The sequence below is a fragment of the Myotis myotis genome, unplaced genomic scaffold (genome assembly GCF_014108235.1).
Source record: "Myotis myotis isolate mMyoMyo1 unplaced genomic scaffold, mMyoMyo1.p scaffold_m19_p_5, whole genome shotgun sequence".
In the NCBI taxonomy this organism is placed as follows: domain Eukaryota; kingdom Metazoa; phylum Chordata; class Mammalia; order Chiroptera; family Vespertilionidae; genus Myotis; species Myotis myotis.
This window is the reverse complement of record NW_023416357.1, coordinates 31,257,777-31,282,658: the sequence shown is the minus strand read 5'-3', so window position 1 is coordinate 31,282,658 and position 24,882 is coordinate 31,257,777. Positions and strand designations below refer to the sequence as shown.

General features: G+C 42.8%; 1 protein-coding gene across 1 annotated transcript; it reads right to left on the bottom strand.

Moving 5' to 3' along the window:
- Nucleotides 1–1,066: 1,066 nt before the first annotated feature.
- On the bottom strand, nucleotides 1,067–20,522 carry LOC118655983 (ferritin light chain 1-like). The gene is made up of 2 exons (XM_036308611.1): nucleotides 20,207–20,522; nucleotides 1,067–1,167 (listed from the first exon to the last, which is right to left on the bottom strand). The coding sequence occupies exons 1-2, from the start codon at nucleotides 20,520–20,522 to the stop codon at nucleotides 1,067–1,069; spliced, it is 417 nt and encodes a 138-aa protein (XP_036164504.1).
- Nucleotides 20,523–24,882: the final 4,360 nt, after the last annotated feature.

Genomic DNA, 24,882 nt, shown 5'->3' with positions numbered 1-24,882 from the left:
TCCTGGATTTCCTCACTCACTTCTGGAAGAGCCTTCTCCAAAGCCACACTTGGGGACTAAACTGGGCCAGTCAGAGGGTTGGCTTGAGGAGGTCCAGGCTGATGCAGGTGTGGATGAGTTTGATGCAGGGAGGCGCCGCTGGCGGGAGAATGGGCCGCACCAGCCGACTGGCACTAAAAATGCTGAGACACAAGTATAATATTGTGCATATTTATTTACTCCATCAGCAAACATTTATTGATTGGTTGTTGGTGAGTCATGGAGTCTGGCATTAGTTTAGTTGGGGAGATCCAGGTGAATAGAAGAAATTGTCCTAATGTGTAATTACAGAGTGAGCGCTCAAAAGAAAAGGGATGTTTTATGAGTGTTTACAGAGAAGCCTGAGGTGACGGTTAGCGAGGGGAAACGATGTGTGAGCTGAGATCTACAGCAGATCCTTTCATAATGCTGTTTTCTTATACTGTTGATGAGAAGAAAAAATCGATTCTCAGCGCAGGCCACTATCGGTGTGGAGTTTTCATGTTTTTTCCATGTCTGTGTGGGTTTTCTCCAGGAACTCTGATTTCCTCCTACATCCCCAAGATGTGCACATGGAATGAATTAGCGTGTCTACATTGTCCCAGCCCGAGTGAGTGTGGATGGGTGTGAACGCACCCTGTGATGGAAGGGATCCTGCTCAGGGTGGGTGCCCATCTTGTGCCCTGAGCTGCCGGGATAGGCTCCAGCCACCCATGACCCTGAACTGGAATAAGCAGGTTGGAAACAAATTCTCTTAGTGGTTTTTATTCATTTTCTTAAATGTATATATAGCTCACATTTCTCTTAATGTCTAATATTAGAAGTGTTTTGGGTCTTTATTTAGAAATTTGGTGATGTTTTTGTGACCAGAAATACACTGTAGGGACTTAATTCATGCTTATATTATTAGCCTGTGGGAAAATTGGTTCCGCTATATGTCATTTTGCTTAAGGTCACAGTTTTCAAGAACCTATTGACGATGCTGAGGAACTACTGTACAGTGGCGCTTCCCAAGCATGCGTATGGGGATCTTGTTAAATACAGGTTCCTATTCTGGTCCTGGGGTCTGGGGAGGAGCCTGAGATTCTGCATCCATGACCAGCTCTGTGTGGTGCTCATGCTTCCGGTCCATTAGGAGTACCAGGAAGTCTAAAGGGAGAGGATAAGGCAGAACAGTGGGTCCGGGGGAAAATACGTTTCATGAGAAGGGACCAGAATACATGTGGTCTACACATTTGTCTTCTGACCCCCACTGTGGCCCTGAGGCCCTGAGGCCCTGCAGCACTGGGAATGTCAGGGGTCCCCTCCTTTCCATGCTCAGTTTTCAGGACGCGTGTTCCCCTGCTGGGACCTTTTCCCCTTTAAGGCTGCCCTTTAAGTTTACTATAAACTTTATTTTACCTTTTGTAAATACCGGGGCTTCCTTTGAAAAGAGCAGATCAAAGAAATATTTTCCATTCTTCTCAGAATTTGGCAGAAATATGAATTCCACCTTTCATAAAACATGAAGACTAACCTCCAAAAGATAACATGTAGGGAGGAATGCCAATGTAGTAAAGATCAACTAAGGGTGAAGAAAGAGTGCCTGTGGGGGTGTTTCAGGATACAGACCTCAGACAAAGCTGGCAGGAAATCTTTTTTTTTTTAAAAAATTTATTGTTGAAAGTATTACATATGTCCCCCTTTTTCCCCCCATTGACCCCCTCCAGCCTGCCCCGCCCGCCACCCCAGGCCCTCACTGCCCATTGTCTGTGTCTATGGGTTATGCATATATGCATACAAGGTCTTTGGTTGGTTACCTCCAACATACCCACCCTCCCCTGCCTTCCCTCCGCAATTCTGCACTCTGTTCCATGCTTCCATGACTCTGGATCCACTCCATTTATCAGTTTATTTTGTTAATTAGATTCCATATATGAGTGTGATCATGTGATACTTGTCTTTCTCTGACTGGCTTATTTCACTTAGCATGATACTCTCCAGGTCCCTCCATGCTGTCTCAAAAGGTAAGAGATCCTTCGTTTTCATAGATGAATAGTATTCCATGGTATAAATGTACCACAGCTTTTTTTATCCTTTCATCTACTGATGGGCACTTGCTTCCAGATCTTAGCTATTGTAAATTGTGCTGCTATGAACATAGGGGTGCATACATTCTTTCTGATTGGTGTTTTGGGTTTCTTACAATATATTCTTAGAAGTGGATCACTGGGTCAAATGGCATTTTCACATTTAATTTTTTGAGGAAACTCCATACTATTTTCCATAATGGCTGCATCAGTGTGCATTCCCACCAGCAGTATACTAGGGTTCCCTTTTCTCCACATCCCTGCCATTTATTGATTTGTTGATGGTAGCCATTCTGACAGGTGCGAGGTGATACCTCATTGTCAAGGAAACCATTATTTTTAAGTAGAGGACACTCTGAGGGACAAAATCAATGATCCTTTTTTTGGAATCACAGAAATAGTATCTGCATGTGTGTGAGTGTATGTGTGTGTGTGAGGGGGCGAGTTGCTGGAGCATCCCCGGAACCTATTTGACCCCACAGAAAAGTGGAGACAGTAGAGCTGAATTAAAAAAAAATACATGTAGCAAGGCCACGTTTGTTCTGACCCTGGTGAGGCAGGTGGAGGATAGAGGTTGAACTGTGCCCTGTGCCAGTATCTCTTGGCTGGAGAGCGGTAAAAGCTAAAATAAGGCACACACACACAGCCTTGTCACAAGGAGCTTCTCCTGAGACCAGGAGCATTCCTGCTGCTGGACGTACTCATCATCCTCAATGTGAACCACCTCCAAAGTCCAGGAAGAGTGAACTCCATCTATATATATAAAACCCTAATATGCAAATAGACTGAACAGCGGAACAACCGAACAATCGGTCACTATGATGTGCACTCACCACCAGGGGGCACATGTGGAACATGCCGGGTGTTGGTAGCAGGCTGCAGAGTGCGGGACGTGGTGGGTGTCGGCCATGACTGCTGGTAGAGCAGGTGAGTGGAGGCACCAGACCAAGGCGGGGCGCCGGTCGCTGTCATTGGGGTGAGCCTCTGGTGGTTACTGCAAATTCATTGCTCCTGTGTGCAGCAGGTGCTCTCACCTGCTGCCGGCACTGGAGCCACTTCTTGCACTCGCTGCCAGAGCCCGGCACTTTCCCAGATTGCCCCTCAGGGCTTCTCCACCTGTCCCTGCTCCTGAGGGGCAATCGGGGTAGCAGCCACCGGTTGCACCTGTTGATGGCACTGCCCCGCTTGCATGTGCTTTTGGAACCGGTCCCAATTGCTCTGTGCTGTCAGTGTGTGTGAGTGGGGCTGGCGCTGTCAGCTCATGGGAGTGGTCGCGGCAGTGGGAGCGGGGCTGCAGGCAGACAGGGGACCCAGGGCTGTGGCGGAAGGGGCCATACAGGGGCATGGAGGATGGGCCAAGACCTGCCCCTGTGCCCACCGCAGCCTTGTTACCCACAGTTCCTTTCAAGGTGCACGAATTTGTGCACAGGGCCCCTAGTTTACAGATAAGAATAAAAGGGCACCCAGCACAGGCTCTATGCAAAGCTAGTACATGACAAAAGGAGGGAGGGGACAGAGTATATGTGTGGTAGAAGGAAATGCTCACAATAAACAAGTGCCAGCAAGATACTGAAAATGATGAGCAAATAAATGGTGATGGACAAATAGAACATAGTGAATCAATAAAGAGGCCCAGGGAACAATTGAGAGCTCAGGGAAAATAATGGGAACGCCACAGAAGATCAAGCAAGAACTTCTGGAGCTCAGGAAGGAAGCAGAAGGGAAAATGAAGTCACTACGGAAATGCAGGCACATTGGAATAATCACTACGGAGGATAGACACTGACATCAGTGAAAAATAGGATGACAGAAATGAGAGAAGCGAATAAAATAAATAAGAAATAAATGAAGTTAGAATGGATGAAAAAGAATATGAAAGATTTGAAAGACAAAAGAATTGCAACATATACATTATTTATATCCTTTAAGAAGAAGCCTGGAGATATTATTCAGTAAAATGCTTTAGAAAGCAAAATAACACTGAATTTACAAATGGACAGAACATGCTGTGGCCCAGGAAAGCCTAATACAGAATGATCAACACTGACATGTATCCAAGTAAATTTACTGGTCCTCAAAGACAAAGGAAAATTCTTCTATCGTCCAAATAAAAATTAAACTATTACAAGTAAAAAATAAAAAATCAAGCTGGCATCATAACAAAGCAGAATACACAGTGGAATATTGAAAGCAAGAGAAGGGAACCATAATATAAAATGTGAGAACCAATTCTTGACCAAACATATATAACAATACATTTAAATAGTCTACTTCACCTATGAAAAGAAACTCTCAATTTACAAAGACAGTGAAGTCCAGTCATGTGTCATATATGAGGTGCATCTGAAACAATGAAGCCCAGAACGGCTAAAGATGGAGTTGGGCTAAGATGTTACTATAGGTGGAATTGTGCACCCCTCATATCTTGAAGCCCAAACCCGCCATGTGATTCTACACAGGAGATAGGTTCTTAAGGAGCTGATTAAAGGTAAATGCAATCATAAGGGTGGGTCCTGATCTGATAGAACTGGTGTCCTTACAAAAAGAGGAAGAGACACTAGAGCCTTCTCTTTGCCACGTGAGGACAGAGCGAGAAGGTGGCCTTTTGCAAGCCAGAGAGCTCTCATGTGAACCTGATCACGCCAGCACCTGGGAATGTTCTAGCCTCCAGAAGTGTGAGAAAATAAATTTTTGTTGTGTAAGCCACACCCAGTTTATGGTATTTTGTTAGGGCAGCCCAAGCTGAGTGACACAGACTGAAGAGAAAGAGAGAGAGAGAGAGAGAGAGAGAGAGAGAGAGAGAGAGAGAGGAAGATGACTAATGCTCCCTCCCTCCTATTTGTTCTGGTTGTAATCAGAACAAAAAGCATTGCCCTAGCCAGTTTGGCTCAGTGGATAGAGCGTTGGCCTGTGGACTGAGGGGTCCCAGGTTCAATTCCGGCCAGGGGCATGTGCCTTGGTTGTGGGCACATCCCCAGTGGGAGGTGTGCAGGAGGCAGCTGATGGATGTTCCTCTCTCATTGATGTTTCTCTCTATCCCTCTCCCTTCCTCTCTGTGAAAAATCAATAAAATATATTTTTTTTAAAAAAGCATTAAATTAGATGAAAAGGGCACTTGATAATGGTAAAGGATGTAACTCAGGGTAATTTAATGTGGTGAATAAATTCTCATGGAAAACATGGTGCCAAAGTTACAGGAAACTTAGGAATAGACAAAAATCCTATATAATAAAAAGGTAATATGCAAATTTGACCATCACTCCAACACACAAGATGGCTGCCCCCATGTGGACACAAGATGGCTGGCAGGGGAGGGCAGTTGTGAGCAATCAGGCCAGCAGGGGAGGGCAGTTAGGGGCAATCGGGCCGGCAGGGGAGCAGTTAGGCGTCAATCAGGTTGGCAGGGGAGTGGTTAGGGGGTGATCAGGCTGGCAGGCAGAAGCGTTTAGGGACAATCAGGCAGGCAGGCAGGCGAATGGTTGGGAGCCAACAGTCCTGGATTGTGAGAGGGATGTCTGACTGCCTGTTTAGGCCCTATCCCACTGGCAGTCGGACATCTCTTGAGGGGTCCCAGATTGGAGAGGGTGCAGGCTGGGCTGAGAGACCACTCCTCTCCACCCCCCAGCCATGCACAAATTTCGTGCTCCGGGCCTCTAGTTATTTAATAATAGAAAAATTTAATTCTTATCTCTCAACTACGACACACAAACTTTAAAAAAGACAAGGAAGGATACGAACTCTCTACATGACATAATCAGTATGATAGCTCAAATAGATATTCATCAAGCTTTATACTCTGAAAACATTGTGCTTTCCTTTAAAGTAACAGTAGAGCAGTCACACAAATTAACTACATATGAAACCACAAAGAAAACGGAAATAAATTCTCCCAAGTAAAAATAGACAGTATACTCTGATGACAATGCAATACAATCGGACATTAAAAATAAAGATAGAAAAAAGAAAAAGCCTGACTTCCTGGAAATTATACTCTTTAAATAATTCTTGAAACTGAAATTGCAGAATATTTAGAAAACAGAAGTTGGCACCAAAATACAAAGTAAAAAGGGACCATGTATGCCTAGAGAAGCTGAATCTAAAGTTTATATGGAAAAATAAAAGAGCAAGAATTGCCAGAAAAGTTTCCTGAATCAGAACAGCAATGAGAAGCACAAATGCTCTGCAGAACAAGTATTATAAAGCTAAAGTGATTAAAGCGCTTGGGTACTGGGCACAGATAGATATATAGATATAGATATAGATATAGATATAGATATAGATATAGATATAGATATAGATATAGATATAGATATAGATATAGATATAGATATAGATATAGATATGAGACTGGAGCAGTTGTTGAGTAGCTGAGAGATACAGGTGGGCAGGGATGTCCTATTTCACAGTATTTTCTTGTATAACTTTTGAGTTTTGTACCATTTATGGTATTATGTCTTCGAAAATAATTCATTTGTTGTCAAACCCAACACAGGAAGTGAGTCAGGTAAAACGTGCTGACGATGGGTATGGAAGGACTTGCTGGTTTCACTCTGATTAAGGGTTCTGAACTACTTACCTGCCTGGGCCGGGAGGCTTCTCAGGACCTAAATAGCTAGAGAGACGTCAGAGACTCATACCAGAGTGACACACTGATGGTCGATTTTCATCATTTTTAAGGTTTTCCCCACTCTGGCCTTTCACCTCTTCATCCACTCTCCAGGGGGAGGCCAAGGGATGTCTTGGATGTAGGGGCTTACTCATCAGCTCTGTCAGCTAGAGCTCCTTCCCTGATAAAACCCAAGCTGTCCAATGAACTTGCAGTGTGCATAATGGCAGGGTGCTGCAAATACAGCGTTAAGCAAAGTCCTCTAGGTTCCTCTTCTTGGTAGCTTCCCGCCCCAATCCCTGCCTATTCCCCACATTGCCAGGAGCAAAGGGACACCCTCCTTTCTTCTGAGAAAACACTGCAGTTTATTGGGCAGCACGTGGAAGGCTGCAAATGTATTTGACTTTGGTTTCAGATGGCAACTCAAACAAGGGTGTGTTTATGCTGCTCTTTACGAGTATTCCCACCGGCAAAGCCTTTGATAACTGGTAGGGGCAGTGGCTAAGTAGAATAAATTGCAATCTTAAAGTTCTCCTTTCATTCTTTCCCCTTTGAGAAAAGGCTATGAAAGCTAAGGGTGGTGGCTGAGTCTTGAAGGCCAGGGTCATTAAATATTTGCTGAAAACCTACCAAGAACACAGGTCTGTACTAGGTCAATAGGCACATAGTTGTCCTGGGAAGGAAAGGAGGATTCAAACTATGAGGACTCTCTTGGGAAAATAGCTGCCTCCAGTGCCCTGGATTGAAAATCGGAGCTGAGGGGAACTCCGTATCTTCAGGTTGCCAGAGCCAAAGGACATCTCTAAAGGAGGCGGGACTTGGCGAACACCCCAAAAAAGTCTGAGCTGCTGTGTGCTTAGTTTGTAACTTTCTGTCTTAAAAAAAAAAAAGCAGAAAACAGAATTTTCTTTTAGCTGCTTAGCATTTAAGTTTTTTATAACCAACTGAGAGAAAAAAATACATTACATTTTAACTTCATTTTTAAAGTGGGTTAAGCATGGATTTTAAATAGAAAACATCCTCAAATGAAAAGAATTACAACTGGATTTTCCCTTTAAATATATCTTGTTGATTTTTCATTCTAGGTTCCGTGGAGATAAGGAATCTGACATGGTTAATTTATTGTGCTTTGTATACAGCAGCAAGAATGCTTTTCCTAAAAAACCATCCTGCTTACGTCGCTTTCTTGCTCAAATCTACGTAAGCTGCCCACATTATTTGATTTTCCACAGCACACTGTTCTAAGCCCTCACTGTCTTTTCTGTTTCCTCCTCCGACCTTCCTCCCCATCAGCAGGACTCCTATTTCTCTCCTTTGCCAACTAGTTGTGCGTCTGAGAGCAGTCACTTGAATCTTATGGTGCCTTTGTCCTGGCCCCATCTGGGGGGTGTCAGAGTCAGGGTGACAGGGTCCTAGGACATCTGAAAACAAAGCAGCAGATAAGTTTGACACTGGGAGTAACCTGCTTCAGCTCTGCTTTCCCTGTTACTTAGAAGTGAAAAGCTGGTGGTGAGCAAGCAGATTCTGTGCTCACATTGTTGCCACATGATCGAAGGAGAAATATGTATCTTTCAAGATCAAAAATAGTTTTTTTCCCCCAAATACCATTGCATCCATCTATTTCCCCCCCCATACTGAAATTATTTCAATATTTCAAATAACCCTAGAGGAAGGCATACAATTTTTGTGGCTATCCAAAATGCCACAAATACCATTTTTGTGGATTTGATTTTTTTTCCCCCCTAACTTAAGGATTTCTAAGGCACTTTCCAGCTCTGAAAATCATATGACCTATGAACATGTGCCCTCCCTCAGCTCAGGAAGTCTTTTAGAGCAAACTGACTTATCTGCTTTATCTAGGCTAGGCTGCCTCCCTTCCACAGCTATCTCCTCCATCTGAAATATTCTTTTTTGACATTCCGACAAACCATGAGCCTCTTAACTTCCCTGCCTGAGAGGAACGATTCCATCTGCACTGGAGCCCTTCCTGCAGCCCGGGAGCCTCCTTATCTTTAAGGTATGGGCAACATAGAGATGAGAGTAGCCATGGTGGTAGGGGGAGTAGTAATAGTAGTAAAAGTAAAATATAATTTTCGGATAACAGTAGCAGCTCACTTGCTGAATTTTTGTGTGCTAAGCATTCTATGTTCATTATGTTACTAACTCTTCACAACAACCTAAGATGTGGGAATTATTAACTCAGTTTTCAGAAGGGGAAACTGAGGCTTAGAGAGGGTTATAAAGCTTGCTGAAGATGGTGACTAGTGGAGGCAGGGTTTAAACTTCGGTCATTTGACTTCCATGACCCATGGTTTTACCACCATTCATAAATATTTACCTGTGGGTATTCATATTGTTTTTATCTGTCTGTCCCATCTTTCTTATGAGATTCTTTTTTTAAAAATATTTTTGTTGATTTTTTACAGAGAGGAAGGGAGAGGGATAGAGAGTTAGAAACATCGATGAGAGAGAAACATCGACCAGATGCCTCCTGCACACTTCCCACTGGGGATGTGCCCGCAACCGAGGTATATGCCCTTGACCGGAATCAAACCTGGGACATTTCAGTCCGCAGGCTGACGCTCTATCCACCGAGCCAAACTGGTTTTGGCTCTTATGAGATTCTTGAAGGCAGGTCATGTCTCCTTTCATTCTTTTATTCCATGTGAGAGTGCTGTAACCATAAACGAGCAAATAACATTATTGACATTACCTCTTAGGGGAAAAGAATTCCCACACAGGCAGTAACTCAGCTGGATATCTGAATCAGAATGAATTTTCTCCAATAGCAGGGTACATTCCACAGGCCATCCGGGTGGGGTCAAAGGTTTTGAAGATTTTGTTCAAATTGTTCCTCTTTGTCATTTCTTGGCTGTACTTCTGAGTGCTTGAATTGGCTGATGGGGATTTTGAGTAGGAGAGATACAGACAGCTTGCTTAGAAGTTAGGTTAATGGCTAATAAGGATTTTAGAGTCATTTTCAAAATGATAAGATCAGTACCCTAGGACTGAGTTATTTTGCTACATTAATTTCAACTTGTTTTAATGGCCTTTGGCTCCCTGCTTAATGCCAATTGAGGCAACAGATTAATTCCTTGTAAGTAGTGTCTTGTCATGTCTTGTTGCTTAATTCTGGGTTTTATGAGGTACCAAGATAGATATTTATAGATTGGGCAGATTACTGTACTGTGTCCTCTAAAGCCTCGAGGGTTAGTGTCTTACTCGAGCATCTCCAAAACTTTGTATGCAATCAATCAAGTGATCAATAAACATTTCTGTGATGATTCTGGAGTTTTAATATTAGATGTTTTAAGAATTACAATCTCAGGGAGAACCAAGATGGCGGCATAGGTTAACGCCGGAGTTTGCTGCTTTGAACAACTACTTAAAAAGTGAAACCAAAAAACGGAAGGGACATCACCCAGAACCACAGGAACGCTGGCTGAGTGGAAGTCCTACAACTAGGAGGAAAGAGAAAGGCATACGGACACTCAGAGGAGGCGCAGTGCTGAAGTCAAATTCTGAGGTTCGGAGTGAGCTGAGCGGGCTGGCGGCGGAGGGCGCGGTTGGCGTTTTCAATCGGGAGGGAGTCGCAGACTCTGAGCTCCAGATACGGGCGAGTCTTTAGCAACCCAGACTCAAACGGGAGAAGCGGGACTGTCTGGCTTCGGTCAGAGCGAGTGCAGCTTTCTCTCTGAGCTTTGCAGCGGGTGCTGGGACTCAGACAGGCGGAGCCCCTGGGGACAGGACTGAGAGCCGCCATAACTGCTCTCTCCGGCCCACCCTGTTGATCCTGTGCGACCCGCCCCGCCCAAGCCCTGCACAGAGGCTTTTGCCGGATAGCCTCAGGCAAACGCTAGATTAGCACCTCCCTAGAGGACAGAAGTTCTCTCACTGCTGACACAGCTGATTCTCATAGCCACTTGGCCTGGAGGTCAAACCCTCCCTGGAATTAGCTACAACAATCAAGATTTAACTATAAGACTGCGAACAAAGACCACTAGGGGGTGCACCAAGGAAGCATAACAAAATGCGGAGACAAAGAAACAGGACAAAATTGTCAATGGAAGATATAGAGTTCAGAACCACACTTTTAAGGTCTCTCAAGAACTGTTTAGAAGCCGCCGATAAACTTAATGAGATCTACAAGAAAACTAATAAGACCCTCGATCTTATATTGGGGAACCAACTAGAAATTAAGCATACACGGACTGAAATAACGAATATTATACAGACTCCCGACAGCAGACCAGAGGAGCGCAAGAATCAAGTCAATGATTTGAAATGCGAGGAAGCAAAAAACACCCAACCGGAAAAGCAAAATGAACAAAGAATCCAAAAATGCGAGGATAGTGTAAGGAGCCTCTGGGACAGCTTCAAGCGTACCAACATCAGAATTATAGGGGTGCCAGAAGATGAGAGAGAGCAAGATATTGAAAACCTATTTGAAGAAATAATGACAGAAAACTTCCCCCACCTGGTGAAAGAAATGGACTTACAGGTCCAAGAAGCGCGGAGAACCCCAAACAAAAGGAATCCAAAGAGGACCACACCAAGACACATCATAATTAAAATGCCAAGAGCAAAAGATAAAGAGAGAATCTTAAAAACAGCAAGAGAAAGAAACTCAGTTACCTACAAGGGAATACCCATACGACTGTCAGCTGATTTCTCAACAGAAACTTTGCAGGCCAGAAGGGAGTGGCAAGAAATATTCAAAGTGATGAATACCAAGAACCTACAACCAAGATTACTTTATCCAGCAAAGCTATCATTCAGAATTGAAGGTCAGATAAAGAGCTTCACAGATAAGGAAAAGCTAAAGGAGTTCATCACCACCAAACCAGGATTATATGAAATGCTGAAAGGTATCCTTTAAGAAGAGGAAGAGGAAGATAAAGGTAAAGATACAAATTATGAACAACAAATATGCATCTATCAACAAGTGAATCTAAGAATCAAGTGAATAAATAATCTGATGAACAGAAAAAAAAAAAAAAAAAAAAAAAAAAAAAAGAATTACAATCTCAGAGGACTTGTATGCATGCATATTAGCATAACCAATGGACACAGACACTGGGGCAATGGGAGCTTGCCCTCTGGGATGGGAGTAGTGGAGGGAGGGGTCAATTGGGAAAAAAGGAGACATTAATACTTTAAACAATAAAAACAAACAGCAAAACACACACACACACACACACACACACACACACACACAAGAATTACAGTCTCAAGAGTAGTTCAGTTATTAAGTGATTTTGGGATTGTATTATGTCAGAGGGAAATAAACAGGAAGGAAGATTTTTAATAGTATAAGTTTCTGAGATGTTAAAGATAACAGGATGCTACCGGGTGTCCACTCCTCTCTTTGGATTGAGATGCAGGTGGTACTTCATTTCTTTCTCTCTGTCTTGGTCAAGAAGAAGCTGTAACTCCTATTTATTCTTCACCTCTCTTATCTCATTCAGAAAAATGTGACAGTTTCTAGCTTTTGTTCCCTCTTTTGCTCTTCTACCATTTTTGGAATATGATTTTCTGTCTGTCATCTTAGAATAAAGTGCCCACAGGGAGGAAAGACAAGAGTGGGAGTTACCCGGGATTACTTCCTCTCCGTTTCCACGGGCCCTGGCCTACCACTGATTTCTTTTTCTACTGCCCCGACTTTCTGTCTCACAGGTCTGGTGGATAGTGAGTAAGTATATGAGTTCTGGGATCACACCATCTAGGTTTGAATTCTTTGTGTGACATTGGGCAAAATTTTCAATAAATTTGGACAATAGCACCTATTTTAGAAGGTTGACATAGAATCACCTTGGACCGTAGTGCCTAACTCCCACTGAGCAGTCTCTACATGTTACTTATGATCATTTTCTTTCCCAGGTTCTGGTTTCCTGGCTTACTATTTTTACCCTTCATGTTCTATGTAAGGTGGTCAGAGTCATCTACATACAATGCTGTTTTGATCTTGTTATTAGCTGGTGAAGAAAAAGCGAAAACGTCCAGTGGTTTCCCATGGCTATGCAATCACATTTGAATTTTTCATTATGGTATTCAAGGTATTCTATTATCGCATCTGAACCTGTGGCTTTGACTGATGCCTGATTCTTCTACTTTTTTTTGCTTTTTAAAAATTCTTTATTATTGAAAGTATTATATATGTCCCCTTCTCCCCCCCCTTCCCCCCCCCACCCATGACCTCTCCCAACCTGCCTCCAGCCCACGCCTTCATTCCCCTATTGTCTGTGTTCATTGGTTATGCTTATATGCATACAAGTTCTTTGGTTGATCTTTCTTTTTTAAAATTCTTTATTGTTGAAAGTATAACACATGTTTCCCTTTTCCCCCATTGACCTCTCCCAGCCCGCTCCCATCCCTCATCCCCCAGCACAGGCCCTCACCCCTCCTACTGTCTGTGTCCATTGGTTATGCTTATATGCATGCATACAAGTCCTTTGGTTGATCTCTTATCTCCTCTCCACCCCTACCCTTCCTCCCCCCTGCCTTCCCTCTGAGATTTGACAGTCTGTTGGATACTTCTCTGTCTCTGGATTTATTTTTGTTTGTCAGTTTATGTTGTTCATTATATTCCACAAATGAATGAGATCATGTGATACTTATCTTTCTCTGACTGGCTTATTTCGCTTAGCATAATGCTTTGAGTTATAGCCAGTAGGTTGACAAGACCCCTGGTGATTCTGATAAAGTCTGTCTAGAGGACATTTTGGAAAATGTTGCTTTAGTGTTATCCAGCATTGTATACCTACTATATGCATATAAATTTTATTTCTTTAAATTTAATTGTGTCAAGGGTAAGAAGTGGGCCTTTTTGCAGGAAAGAGTTAACATAGCAGGCCTGAGGCTACCACCCTTAGCAAGTCCTGTTATCAAGGTTGGTCCTTGTCTGACATCTAGGAATTTGGTTCTCAGAGTGCTCTCAGTCAACAGGTAACTGATAGGTGTGGTTCATTGTACCTAGAGTTTTGTGCAAGCATTGGAGTTTATGTTGGACATTTGCATAAACTCTGGGAGTTTAAAATTTTTTATGTTCTAGGCAGAGAGTAGCTGCCTACATGACCAACTCCCAATAAAATCCTCAAGCACTGGGTTGTCTAAGGAGCTTCGGTAGGTGATTCATTATGAGCATGTGATCTCTCATGAGCGAGAGAGAGAGCATCAGGATGTCTCTATATGAAATCCTCTAGACTTCTCCCTTATGATCTGGTTACATGTCCCTTTTACATTGCTGTAAGACATCTTAGCTGTAAGTACAACTAGAAGCTGAGTCATTCTAGTAAATATCCAAATGTAAGGGTGGATTTGGAACCCTGACACAGTATCCTTTCCAAAACAATTCTTATAGTAGGTGCTCAATTAATATATTATGATTGTCTCAAGTATCTTTTTTTAAAAATATTTTTTTAGTTTTTCAATTAGAGCTGACATATAACATAGTGATTAGACATTTATATAACTTATGAAGTGATACTCCGAAAATGCTAGTACACATCTGACACCATACATAGTTATGACAATATAATTGACTGTACTCCCTATGCTGTACTTAACATCCCTGTGACTGTTTTTAATAACTGGCAATTTGTACTTCTTAATCCCTTCCCATTTTCAACCATGACCCCAGGTCCTTTCCCATTTGGCAACCATCAGTCTGTTCTTTGTATCTATGCCTTGTTTTTGTTTTGTCTGTTATTTTGTTTTTTAGATTTTACATATTAGCAAAATCATATGGTATTTGTCTTTCTCTGTCTGACTTATTTCACTTAGCGTAATACCCTTTAGGTCTACCCAAGTTGTTGCAAATGAGAAGATTCCATTCTTTTTTATGGCTGAGTAATATTCCATTGTATGTATGTACTACATCTTATTTATCCATTTGTCTCTCTTTTTTACTCAATAAAATTTTTAATGGATCAATTAACACATATAACAATTAAATATCCATTTGTCTCTTGATGGACACTTAGATTGCTTCCATGTCTTGGCTATTGTAAATAATGCTGCAACTAACATAGGGGTGCATATGTCTTTTCAAATTAGTGTTTTGGGTTTCTTCAGATAAATAATCAGAATGGAATTGCTGGGTCATATGGTAGTTCTAGTTTTAATCTTTGGGGACCTCCATACTGTTTTCCATAGTGGCTGCACCGATTTACAATTCTATCAACAATGTGTGAGGGTTCCCTTTTCTCCACATCCTTACCAATGCTTATTTGTTGATTTGTTGATGATAGCCATTTACAGGTGTGAGGTGATATCTCGTTGTGATTTTAATTTGCATTTACCTAATGATTAATGATGTTGAGCAGATTTTCATATGTCTATTGGCCATATGTATGTCCTTCTTGGAGAAATGTCTATTCAGGTTCTCTGCCCATTTTTGTCAGATTGTTTGTTTTTTTGGTTTTAAATTATATGAGTTCCTTATAATATTTTGGATGTTAACTCCTTATCAGATATATCATTGGCAAATATCTTCTCCCATTCAATAGGCTGTCTTTTCACTTTGTTAACGGTTTCCTTCACTGCACAAAAACTCTTTAGTTTGATGTTATTCTACTTATTTTTTCTTTTGTTTCCCTTGTTTGAGGAGACATGTCCCCCAAAATATTACTAAGAATGATGTCAAAGAGTTTATGCCTATGCTATGTTCTAAGAGTTTTATGGTTTTGAGTCTTACATTAAAGTCTTTAATTCATTTTGAGTTTACTCTTGTATATAGTGTAAGAAAGTGATACAGTTTTATTCTTTTGCATGTGTTTGTCTAATTTTCCCAATACCATTTATTGAACACATTTATCCCATTGTATATTCTTGCCTCCTTTATCACAGATGAATTGACCATAAATGTATAGTTTTATTTCTGGGTTATCTATACCATTGAATGTATGTGTTTGTTTTTATGCCAGTATCATGCTGTTCTGATTACTATAGTATTATAGTATATTTTAATATCAGGTAGCAGAATGTCTTTCATGAGTCTCTTAAACATTGTGGATGCTTAAAAAATTTAAGCACTTTCTTTTCTTTGTATCATTTCCTAGTTAATTTGGCATCTTTAAGTTATATCTATATATAAACAGGCCATTATTTACAATGTATGATAATTTTGAGGCATGCTTTTTTTACTGGCTACAAATAATGGTTATGGTTTCTCTTATTCATTTTTTTTCTATCTCCAAGTTTCCTGCATGGTTTAATATTGCCAGACAAGTTCTGTTGGGCTCTTGTGATGCAACTAAAGGGAAAAGGAGGACTAGGACTGAGATTTGAGGAGTATGTCTGGAAGAGGCACTTTGGAGGGAGAATCTAAAGGAGAGAGGTAACTCAAAAAACTAAAAATGGAACTCCCATTTGACCCAGTGATCCCACTTCTAGGAATATATCCCAAGAAACTAGAAACACCAATCAGAAAAGATATATGCACCCCCATTTTCATAGCAGCACAATTTACCATAGCTAAGATTTGGAAACAGCCTAAGTGCCCATCAGTAGATGAGTGGATTAAAAAACGGTGGTACATCTACATAATGGAATACTGTGCTGTGGTAAAAAAGAAGGGATTCTTACCATTTGCAACAGCATGGATGGAACTGGAGAGCATTATGCTAAGTGAAATAAGTCAGTCAGAGAAAGTTAAATATCACATGATCTCACTCATTTGTGGAATATAATGAACAACATAAACTGATGAACAAAAACTGATCCAGAGACAAAGAAGCATCGATAGACCGCCAAACCTCAGAGGGAAGGTAGGGTATGGTGGGGGTAGGGGGAGAGATCGATCAACCAAAGGGCTTGTATGCATGTATATAAGCCTAACCAATGGACACAGACAGCAGGGGAGTGAGGGCATGAGTGGGGGGTCAATGGGGGATAAGGACACATATGTAATACCTTCATCAATAAAGAAAAATAATAAAAAAATAAAGGAGAGAGGTAACATGGAAAGAGTTCGAGTGATGTGAAGTAACCATATGAAAAGAAGAGGGCTTTATGAATTGTTGCTGGGACTGATTCCCTTTGACAATGTTTGAGAAGTGGAAAAATAATTTTATTGTTTTGAAATCACTTCTTGGTTGCTTAGTTATTTTTCTTTGATAAATGAGCTACACCTAAGACCAAGTCATAGTTCACAGTTGAGACCTTAAATTTTTTGTCTATTTTACTTGAGAAAGGAACCATACCATTTGTAGTTCTAACTTTAGCATGTTAACTCCTCAATAAGTCAAGGAGAAAGCAACTTAGTTCTTACCTAATTTAAGTACCAACTAGAAGAGTTTGAAGAAAGGGCACATGGCATGTGTAATGGGCAAGTAAGTCTCTAAGACAAGGGAATCCACTGTCTTTCTGGAGGTATCTTTACAGCAGAATTTTCCAAGTTCCAAGGTTTAGACCTCAGCCTTTCAGGCCTGGAGACTTGATTTTGTGGGCCTACTGAGGGGGCATCTGCTTCTCAGAAGAGGTCTCATATTCACAGCTAATGAGACTGATGTGTTGATTAACTTGTGATTACAAAGACAACTATCCCAGAAATCAAAATACTCATCAGCTTGATTGTCAGATTGCATTCTAACAGACAAACCTTATAGCAAACCAATCAATAACCAGGCTTGAGGAGCACAGAATTGGAGCTAGAGGAGAGTCCGTCCAATGACCTGTATGCCATGTTGGGGCAAAGCAGGACATTCACCTCTACCATGGGAATAGCCATGGCCCAGAAATGTCAAACTCTAAATCTGCTGGCTAAGACTCCTTTCACCAGGAGAGAGCTTGGGTCAGCACTGCCTACGTTTGCCTCTGTGGTCTCACTTTCCTATGATTATGTGAGTGACAACCACTCTTTGTATTGAGTCTTTTTTTTTTTTTTTTTTTTCATAAATATGGGTTTATTTCAGAAACACAGTTTAACAGTAGAAAAATCACTGTAAATCACAGCATTAGAGGTTTAGAGGAGAAAAACCATATAAATTTTTTGAAAGACACTAAAAAAAAACCCCAAAAACTTCACCTAAAATTCAGCCTCTATTTATGTTAAAAATTCAATAAGGATAGATAAAAGGAACTTCCTTAATCTGATAAAGAGTGTTTGCAAAACGCTATAACAAAGTGTGGCCACATGCTAACCCGACAAGCTCAGGGAAGGCCTGTCCTGCTGCAGGGCAAGCACCCCATATACTAGTACAGTTAAAAGTGGTGATTATGGCCAGGCAGCCTGGCTCCCTGATTTTACAAACTATGTATTGTCAATGTAAGAAAACAGTCAAACCTCTGAAGAATTTTTGTGAGTTTATTTGAGCCAAACTGTTGACAACTGCCTGGAAGCAAAATCTCAAGGCATTGAGAAAATGTTTCAGAGAATGGCAGTGTTTCATCTTATTTTATACATTACAATCAAAACAGAAGACACAAGTGGGTCACAAGAAATCCATTGGTGATAGATTAGGGAGGCTGGAGAAAGCAAAGTGGGGAAAACTCTGGGATTGGATGAAAAGTAAAATGATAAGACACATCTTTTACCTAGGTGGGTATAGGATAGTTAACAGTGAACAATGAACATGATAACAATAACAATGCGAGGATTTATGGTCTCTTCCCTGGTGCATTGGTTGTGCCCTGAGGGGTTTGGAAAAAAAGGGGCTTTACACTAACATTCCAAAGACAGGCTTAGTTAAGGTAAAGATTGACTTTTGTCAGGGAAGATTATAGCCTAGGACATAACTACTTGTCATAAACTGCTTTTAGTTAAAAAGTTTTAATTTGAGTTTTTTTTAAAAAAATAATTCTTTATTATTGAAAGTATTACATATGTCCCTTTTTTTCCCTTATGGACTCCCTCCAGCCTGCCCTAACCCTGCCATACACCCTATTATCTGTGTCCATGGGTTATGCATATATGCATACAAGATCTTTGGTTGGTTGCCTCCCACGCATCCACCTCCCCCACCTTCTCTCTGAGATGCCCCACTCTGTTCCATGCTTCCATGTCTCTGGATCCACTCCGTTCATCAGTTTATTTTGTTACTTAAATGCCACATATGAGTGAGATCATGTGATACTTGTCTTTCTCTGACTGACTTATTTCACTTAGCATGATACTCTCCAGGTCCCTCCATGCTGTCACAAAGGGTAAGAGATTCTTCTTTTAACTGCTGCACAGTATTCCATGGTATTAATGTACCACAGCTTTTTTATCCACTCATCTACCGATGGGCACTTTGGCTGCTTCCAGATCTTAGCTCTTGTAAATTGTGCTGCTATGAACATAGGGATGCATACATTCTTTCTTATTGGTGTTTCGGGTTTCTTAAGATATATTCCTAGAAGTGGGATCACTGGGTCAAATGGCATTTTCAGATTTAATTTTTTGAGGAAACTTCATACTATTTTTCATAATGGCTGCACCAGTCTGCATTCCCACCAGCAGTGTACTAGGGTTCTCTTTTTTCCATATCCTCATCAGCACTTGTTCTTTGTTGATTTTTTGATGGTAGCCATTCTGACAGGTGTGAGGTGATACCTCATGATCATTTTAATTTGTATCTCTCTGATTATCAGTGACTTTGAGCATTTTTTCATATGTCTCTTTGGCCATCTGTATGTCCACTTTGGAGAAGTGTCTATTTAGGTCCTTTGCCCATTTTTAAATTGGATTGTTTGTCTTCCTTTTGTTAAGTTGTATGAATTCCTTATATATTTTGGATATTATTGAGTCTTTTTAAAATGAGATGTAAGTGTTTTCAATCCTATATAATAAAAGCCTAATATGCAAATCGACCAAACGGCAGAAGGACCAGTGGAACAACTGGTCTCTATGACGTGCACTGACCACCAGGGGGTAGATGCTCAACGTAGGTGCTGCCTCCAGCCTGCAGGCTCCAGGCCAGCCAACACAGGTGATAGTGGGGGGTCCCCCCAATTGACCCCCTAGTCGCCTCCTGCCGAGGGAGGTGACTGGCAGTGGTGGCGGGAGGTGGGGTCAGCGAGTAGGTGGTGCCAGGCTGGCCAAGGCCAGTGCCAGTGGGGGCCCCCGACCACCCTGTTGGTCACCTCACAGATCGGCCCTGATCACCGGCCAGGCCTAGGGACCCTACCTGTGCACGAATGTTGTGCAATGGGCCTCTAGTTGTATTATAAAGCAACTCTCTTTAAGGTGACAAAACATATGGCTGTTGTGATTATTAATTTTTTAATTTATTTTGCTGTAAAAAGCTTTATAGTTTCATTTGGTCCAGAGGGCTCCAGGGTGGTTAAAAGAATGGCTAGTAGTTTTGGGGAGAGGCTCAAGGAAAAGACAGACACCAGGGGAATGCAGAGGGGCCCCTCAAAGGTGTCTGGGCTCCAAAGGCTCCTAGCAGTGCTTGAGGGTGAGCCTTTTAAAGAGATACCTTCCCAGCCTAGCCTGGGGGCCGGCCAGCCTGTGGATAGTCAGGTGATCACCCATTTTCTTGATGAGTTTAAACCTCCTCACCCAGGAAGTGGTTCTCCAGAAAGTCACAGAGCTGAGGGTCTGTGTGGCTAGAACTCAGGGCCTGCAGCTCCAAAAGGGCCTGGTTCAGGCTCCTCTTCAAGGCCAGAGATGGCGTCAGCACGTCCTGGAAGAGAATGCGGCCACCACGCTTGTTTTGCAACTTTAGAGATGCTTCTTCCAACTCACGGAAGAAGCGGCCCATGCCCTCGAAAGCCACATCATCCAGGTAGAAATAGAAGCCCAGAGAGAGGTAGGTGTGGGCGGCCGGCAGATGCAGGTTGGCCAGGCGGTTGACCGCAGCCGCCACCTGGGTGGAATAATTCTGATGAATTTGTGAACTCATGGCAGCAAGGAGTTAAGGCAGAAAAAAAACACACCGGTGTGCTGGCTGGTCCCAGAAGTGGTTCTGAAGATGGTGACTGGATAAGACGCAGGTGAGTGGCTGGAGGCTGGAAGAAGGGGTGTCCCTGGGTCTGCTCCATCCAAACACTGTTGAAGCAAGAGATAGATCCAGGACCGCGGAGGGCACTCGTGATTATTAATTTTTGATCATTTGAATCACGAACCTTGGAGGGTGATCTAATTTCCATTTTGGGCGCGTGGTGGAGGAGCGGCATCTCCCAGTATCTTCATGCCTGTGCTGGTGGAGAAGCCCAGATACACATACCCTGCATTTCATGGCGTTGGGGAATTTCTCATCTTTGCTTTGTCATTAATGAGCTGTGTATCTTTGTGCATCACTTAACATCTCTCAGACTCACCTTTCAACTGAAATTGTCACTAATCAAGCCCCAGCCATTTCCACTGAACCCTAACCCAGCTGTGTCCATCAGTTTGCTGCTGTAGATCACATTCCAGCCAGGAGGACACCAAAATGCCGACCAAGCACATAAGGATATTTCACAGACTTGTCCCCTGACTACAAACAGCAGACTGGCAGCCAATGGAAAAAAAATCATCTAGTGGTGCCAGTGAAACACATATAACTGATTTTTCTCATTGTCTAATTATCAATTTCAGTTGCTGGTTTTTATCTTTCTTTGGTTGTTTATACTTAATTTCCCTAGAACTAATTAATATAATAATTTTTGCAGATATATTGGCACTTAATAATATGGAAGGGCCATCCATTAGCAGAGCAGGCCATCCAGTGGTTAGAATAATAAATTCATACACTGCCTATGAATTTTAATTTTATAATTTTACCTCACAGAATAAGTAATTTTCCCAAGGACGCACAACTACTTGGTGGCAGAACTGTGATAATTTTGCAATTTATATTGTCTTGCATGTATCTTATGTTTTATTTATCCTATGTACCAATCTCCCTGATAATGTACTTTTATTTAGGGCAGGCCTTTGTGCCTTTATTTTTTGTACCTTTATTGCCTACCATCTTACCTAGGGGTGAAAAATCAGATGATAATAATAAAAAAAGAAAAAAATCTGAGTTCCTCCTTGCATACCCATGAGATTTTTCTCCCACTATATCACATGCAAAAAGTAAAGAGCATATTTATTATTTATTCAGCACATTATGCTTGAGGCATAACAGGTGCTGTACTGAACAAAGATCATAAAGACAAAGTTCTGTCCTAAAGACACAGAGGCCATAAGAGAAAACATACAAATGCTTGTAATGCAAGACAGAATTAAAGGAGCTGCAATTGCATGACTAAAGCAAATCAGAGAAGGGAACTATCTATCACACATTGTGGGAGAATGAGAGAAGGCTTCCTGGAGGAGGTGACTTGATCTGAATTTCAGGGATAATGATGAGCTAAAAGAGTGGGCAGCAAAGGACACAATAGGAATAAGAAGGTGAATCATTTTTGGAGAACTGCAAGAGTTTTCTCTGGGTGTGGTATATGAGGTGAAGCATACCTATGTGGAAGGAAATGGGGCAAAGCAAGGATAAAAAGTCAGGTTTGTTCCCAGGCAGCTTTGTCCGTTCAGGCTCAGGACCTTGCACTTGGTTCATCAACGTCTATGGTTTTCGCATATGAGAGTGACAACATAGGTTATTCTGCAGCGGGAGGTGGGCTCGTTTTGAGGGGTCGGAGAATGAGGCAGGCAGTGAGATAAGTCCGGAGGTGATTGCACAAGTTCAGGAACAAGGTGGGGAGCAAGTCTACCACAGGGTGGCAGCAGAGATGAAAAGGAAGGGGCAGTGTGACAGCCTCCGTGAATGACAACGCGGGAAATGCCATGGTGAGAAGAGACAAAGTGGAGATGCCAGTCGCAGCATGTATTTTTGTGCTGACCACAACTCATTAGAACTTTCTACATAAACACGGTCTCCTCATTAGACTGTGAGCTCCTGGCGGTCAGGGCCCGTGCCATCTTCACCTAGTGAATTGAACATGGCAGATATTGGGTAAGTGCTTGCTGGGGAAGTGACTGGAAGTTAGGGGATCTGGCTTGGTCATGGAAGCTGGGCTGTTGGTGTAAATAACATATTTCTTTCGGGACACCCTGGAATTTGGAGATGTGGTCTATTTTCTGATGCAGTTTCTGGGAATAGATTACAGAAAGAACTGGAGAACAATTACAAGCGGATGTATGAGTGAAGGCAACATAAAGAGGAGAGAGATGGTGTACTTGAGTACAGAGGAAATGCAATTACTGCTTTTAAGACGTCTGGTGAGGTTGGAGAGGAAGTGCAGCGTGGCACCCATCGGGGGAGACTGGACTGTGGAGCGAAGCCGGACGGATGCAGAGGACGGAGTGGATATGTGGGCAGTGTTAGCTGGTGGAAGCTGGAGGGAGGGGGAGTAGCGAGGAGTTGAGTATGCAGACTCTGGAACCACACTGCTTGAGTTCAACACTGGTTCTTCTACTGAGTCATTATGTGGTTTCAGTGATTTCACTTTCTCTTGCCTCAATTTCCTCTTCTGTCAGAGGAGGATAGTAGTTATACCTGCGTAAACATGTGTACGTGCACAGCACTCAGAACAGAGCCTGGATTGCAGTGAGCACTCCATAAACATTAATTACTCCTTTTCTTATTGGAACCCACTGTGACCACTTTGTAAGCGTTATCCCACTTAATCCTTAATCACTGTCTAGGTGGGTGTTATTATCTTCTTTCCACGAATGAGGAAACCAGTGCAAGAGGTTTCATAACTTGCTCAGATCCACACAGCTCCTGAGTGCTAACACTTCCTTAGGCTGGGTTCTCCCCCAAGGCATCTGGCACCCAGCTCAGGCACTTCCCACTGTAACAAGCTGCGAAGCGCTAGGTAGCTATGGCCAGACCACTGTGAACAATTTAGATTTGGTTACTATTCCGGAGCTGCCGCAGACCTTGGAACAAGGGGATGATGTGAGCAATCGGGTTGCTGAGGAGGCTCATCTGGCAGTCTCGTGCAAGAGGCCAGGAGGGAAGACAGGGGTGCCAGGTATTCAGACCAGAGACAGCGGAGGAAATGACGAGGCGTGGCAAACCGGAGTTGAGCTGTGATAGGAAAATGAGCTGAATTTGTGCCTGATGCAAATGAGATGCACCTGACGGTATGAGGCTGGACACTAACTGAACAGGCAGGAACGGGGATGAAGCCTGGCACTTCAGTTTGAAAGTTTCCAACACGGGGCCCTAAGGAAATACTGATACCGTGAACAGTAATGAGGAAGTCGGGAGGGGAGTCACGTCAGTCCTCGCCCTTTAAGGAAAGTGCCTGTACGGAGCCAGCTCAGAGGTTGGTGTCTGCATCAAAGTGGGGCACTTGGTTACTTTTAGTGGCGGCTTGGTTCCGATGGGAACACCCTGGTATCCCTTCACTGTCAATGCAACTGCTTTCCTTCTTCATTTAGGAAGGAAGCTGCTAGGTTGTTCCTGTCTTCAGGGAGTAGGCCGTTTTCTGCACAATTGGCAAATCGATGTGTTACCTCCTTTCAGAGAGGGGGTGAGCACCTTACCATGATAGTCCTCATCCATCAAGGTGCAGTGATTTGCTTTGGGGGAGTTGGGAAAATCAGTTCTGCTAACTTCCCGTTTTCTATTTTGGGCCTCTGAGCAGAACTTCCCATTTGAGGGGGACCAAGCAGAAAACACAAAGCTGGAATTTTCTGCTGAAGGTGATCTACCAAGGGAATAAAGTAAGTTCACGGTCTGAGGTGTTTGTCTCACCCACTCTTGATGTTTGTCCTTCAGCTGCCCTTGTCTGTATCCTCCTGGGACTGACACGAGGAAAGCCTTTTGGCCTTTTGCTGCAGGTCAGTCCCAGCGCTTTGGTGCAGAGCCCCAGGCTCTCAGGGCTCCCAACACGCTGTGCAGGCTAAGCTCTTGAGCAGGTTGGAGAGCATAGTGGCTTCCCCTTGGAAAGTGCCTAAGAATATTGTACTTTGAATTGCCTTCTTTATGCTTCCTGTCTGAACATTTTATTTTATCTGCTAGCGTAAAACGGTGAGGGAGGCAGATATTTTTAGTTTTTTCCCCCCTCCCCCCCTTTTCCCTCTTTCTCTGTTTATAATTCAACTAGAGGACCGATGCATGAAGATTTGTGCAAGAATGGGCCTTCCTTCCCCTGGCTGCCGGCACCACCTTCGCTCTGGCCAGAGCCGCCTTTCTGCCTTCGCTCCAGCCTGGAGCCACCTTTCGGCCTTTGTTCGGGCCCGGAGCTGCCTTTCCTCCTTCCCACGCTGCCCAGAGGCCCGGAGTGGCAGGGGGCTGTGAGGAATGCAAGCGTCCTGCCCTGCCCCTG

Bases quoted from the DNA above. Each gene is read 5' to 3' on its own strand.
- LOC118655983 (XM_036308611.1), bottom strand. From the start codon at position 20,522: ATGAGTTCACAAATTCATCAGAATTATTCCACCCAGGTGGCGGCTGCG. The intron at 1,168-20,206 runs GTGACTTTCTGG...CTCTCCCTTTAG, and splicing joins CCACACAGACCCTCAGCTCT to ACTTCCTGGTACTCCTAATG.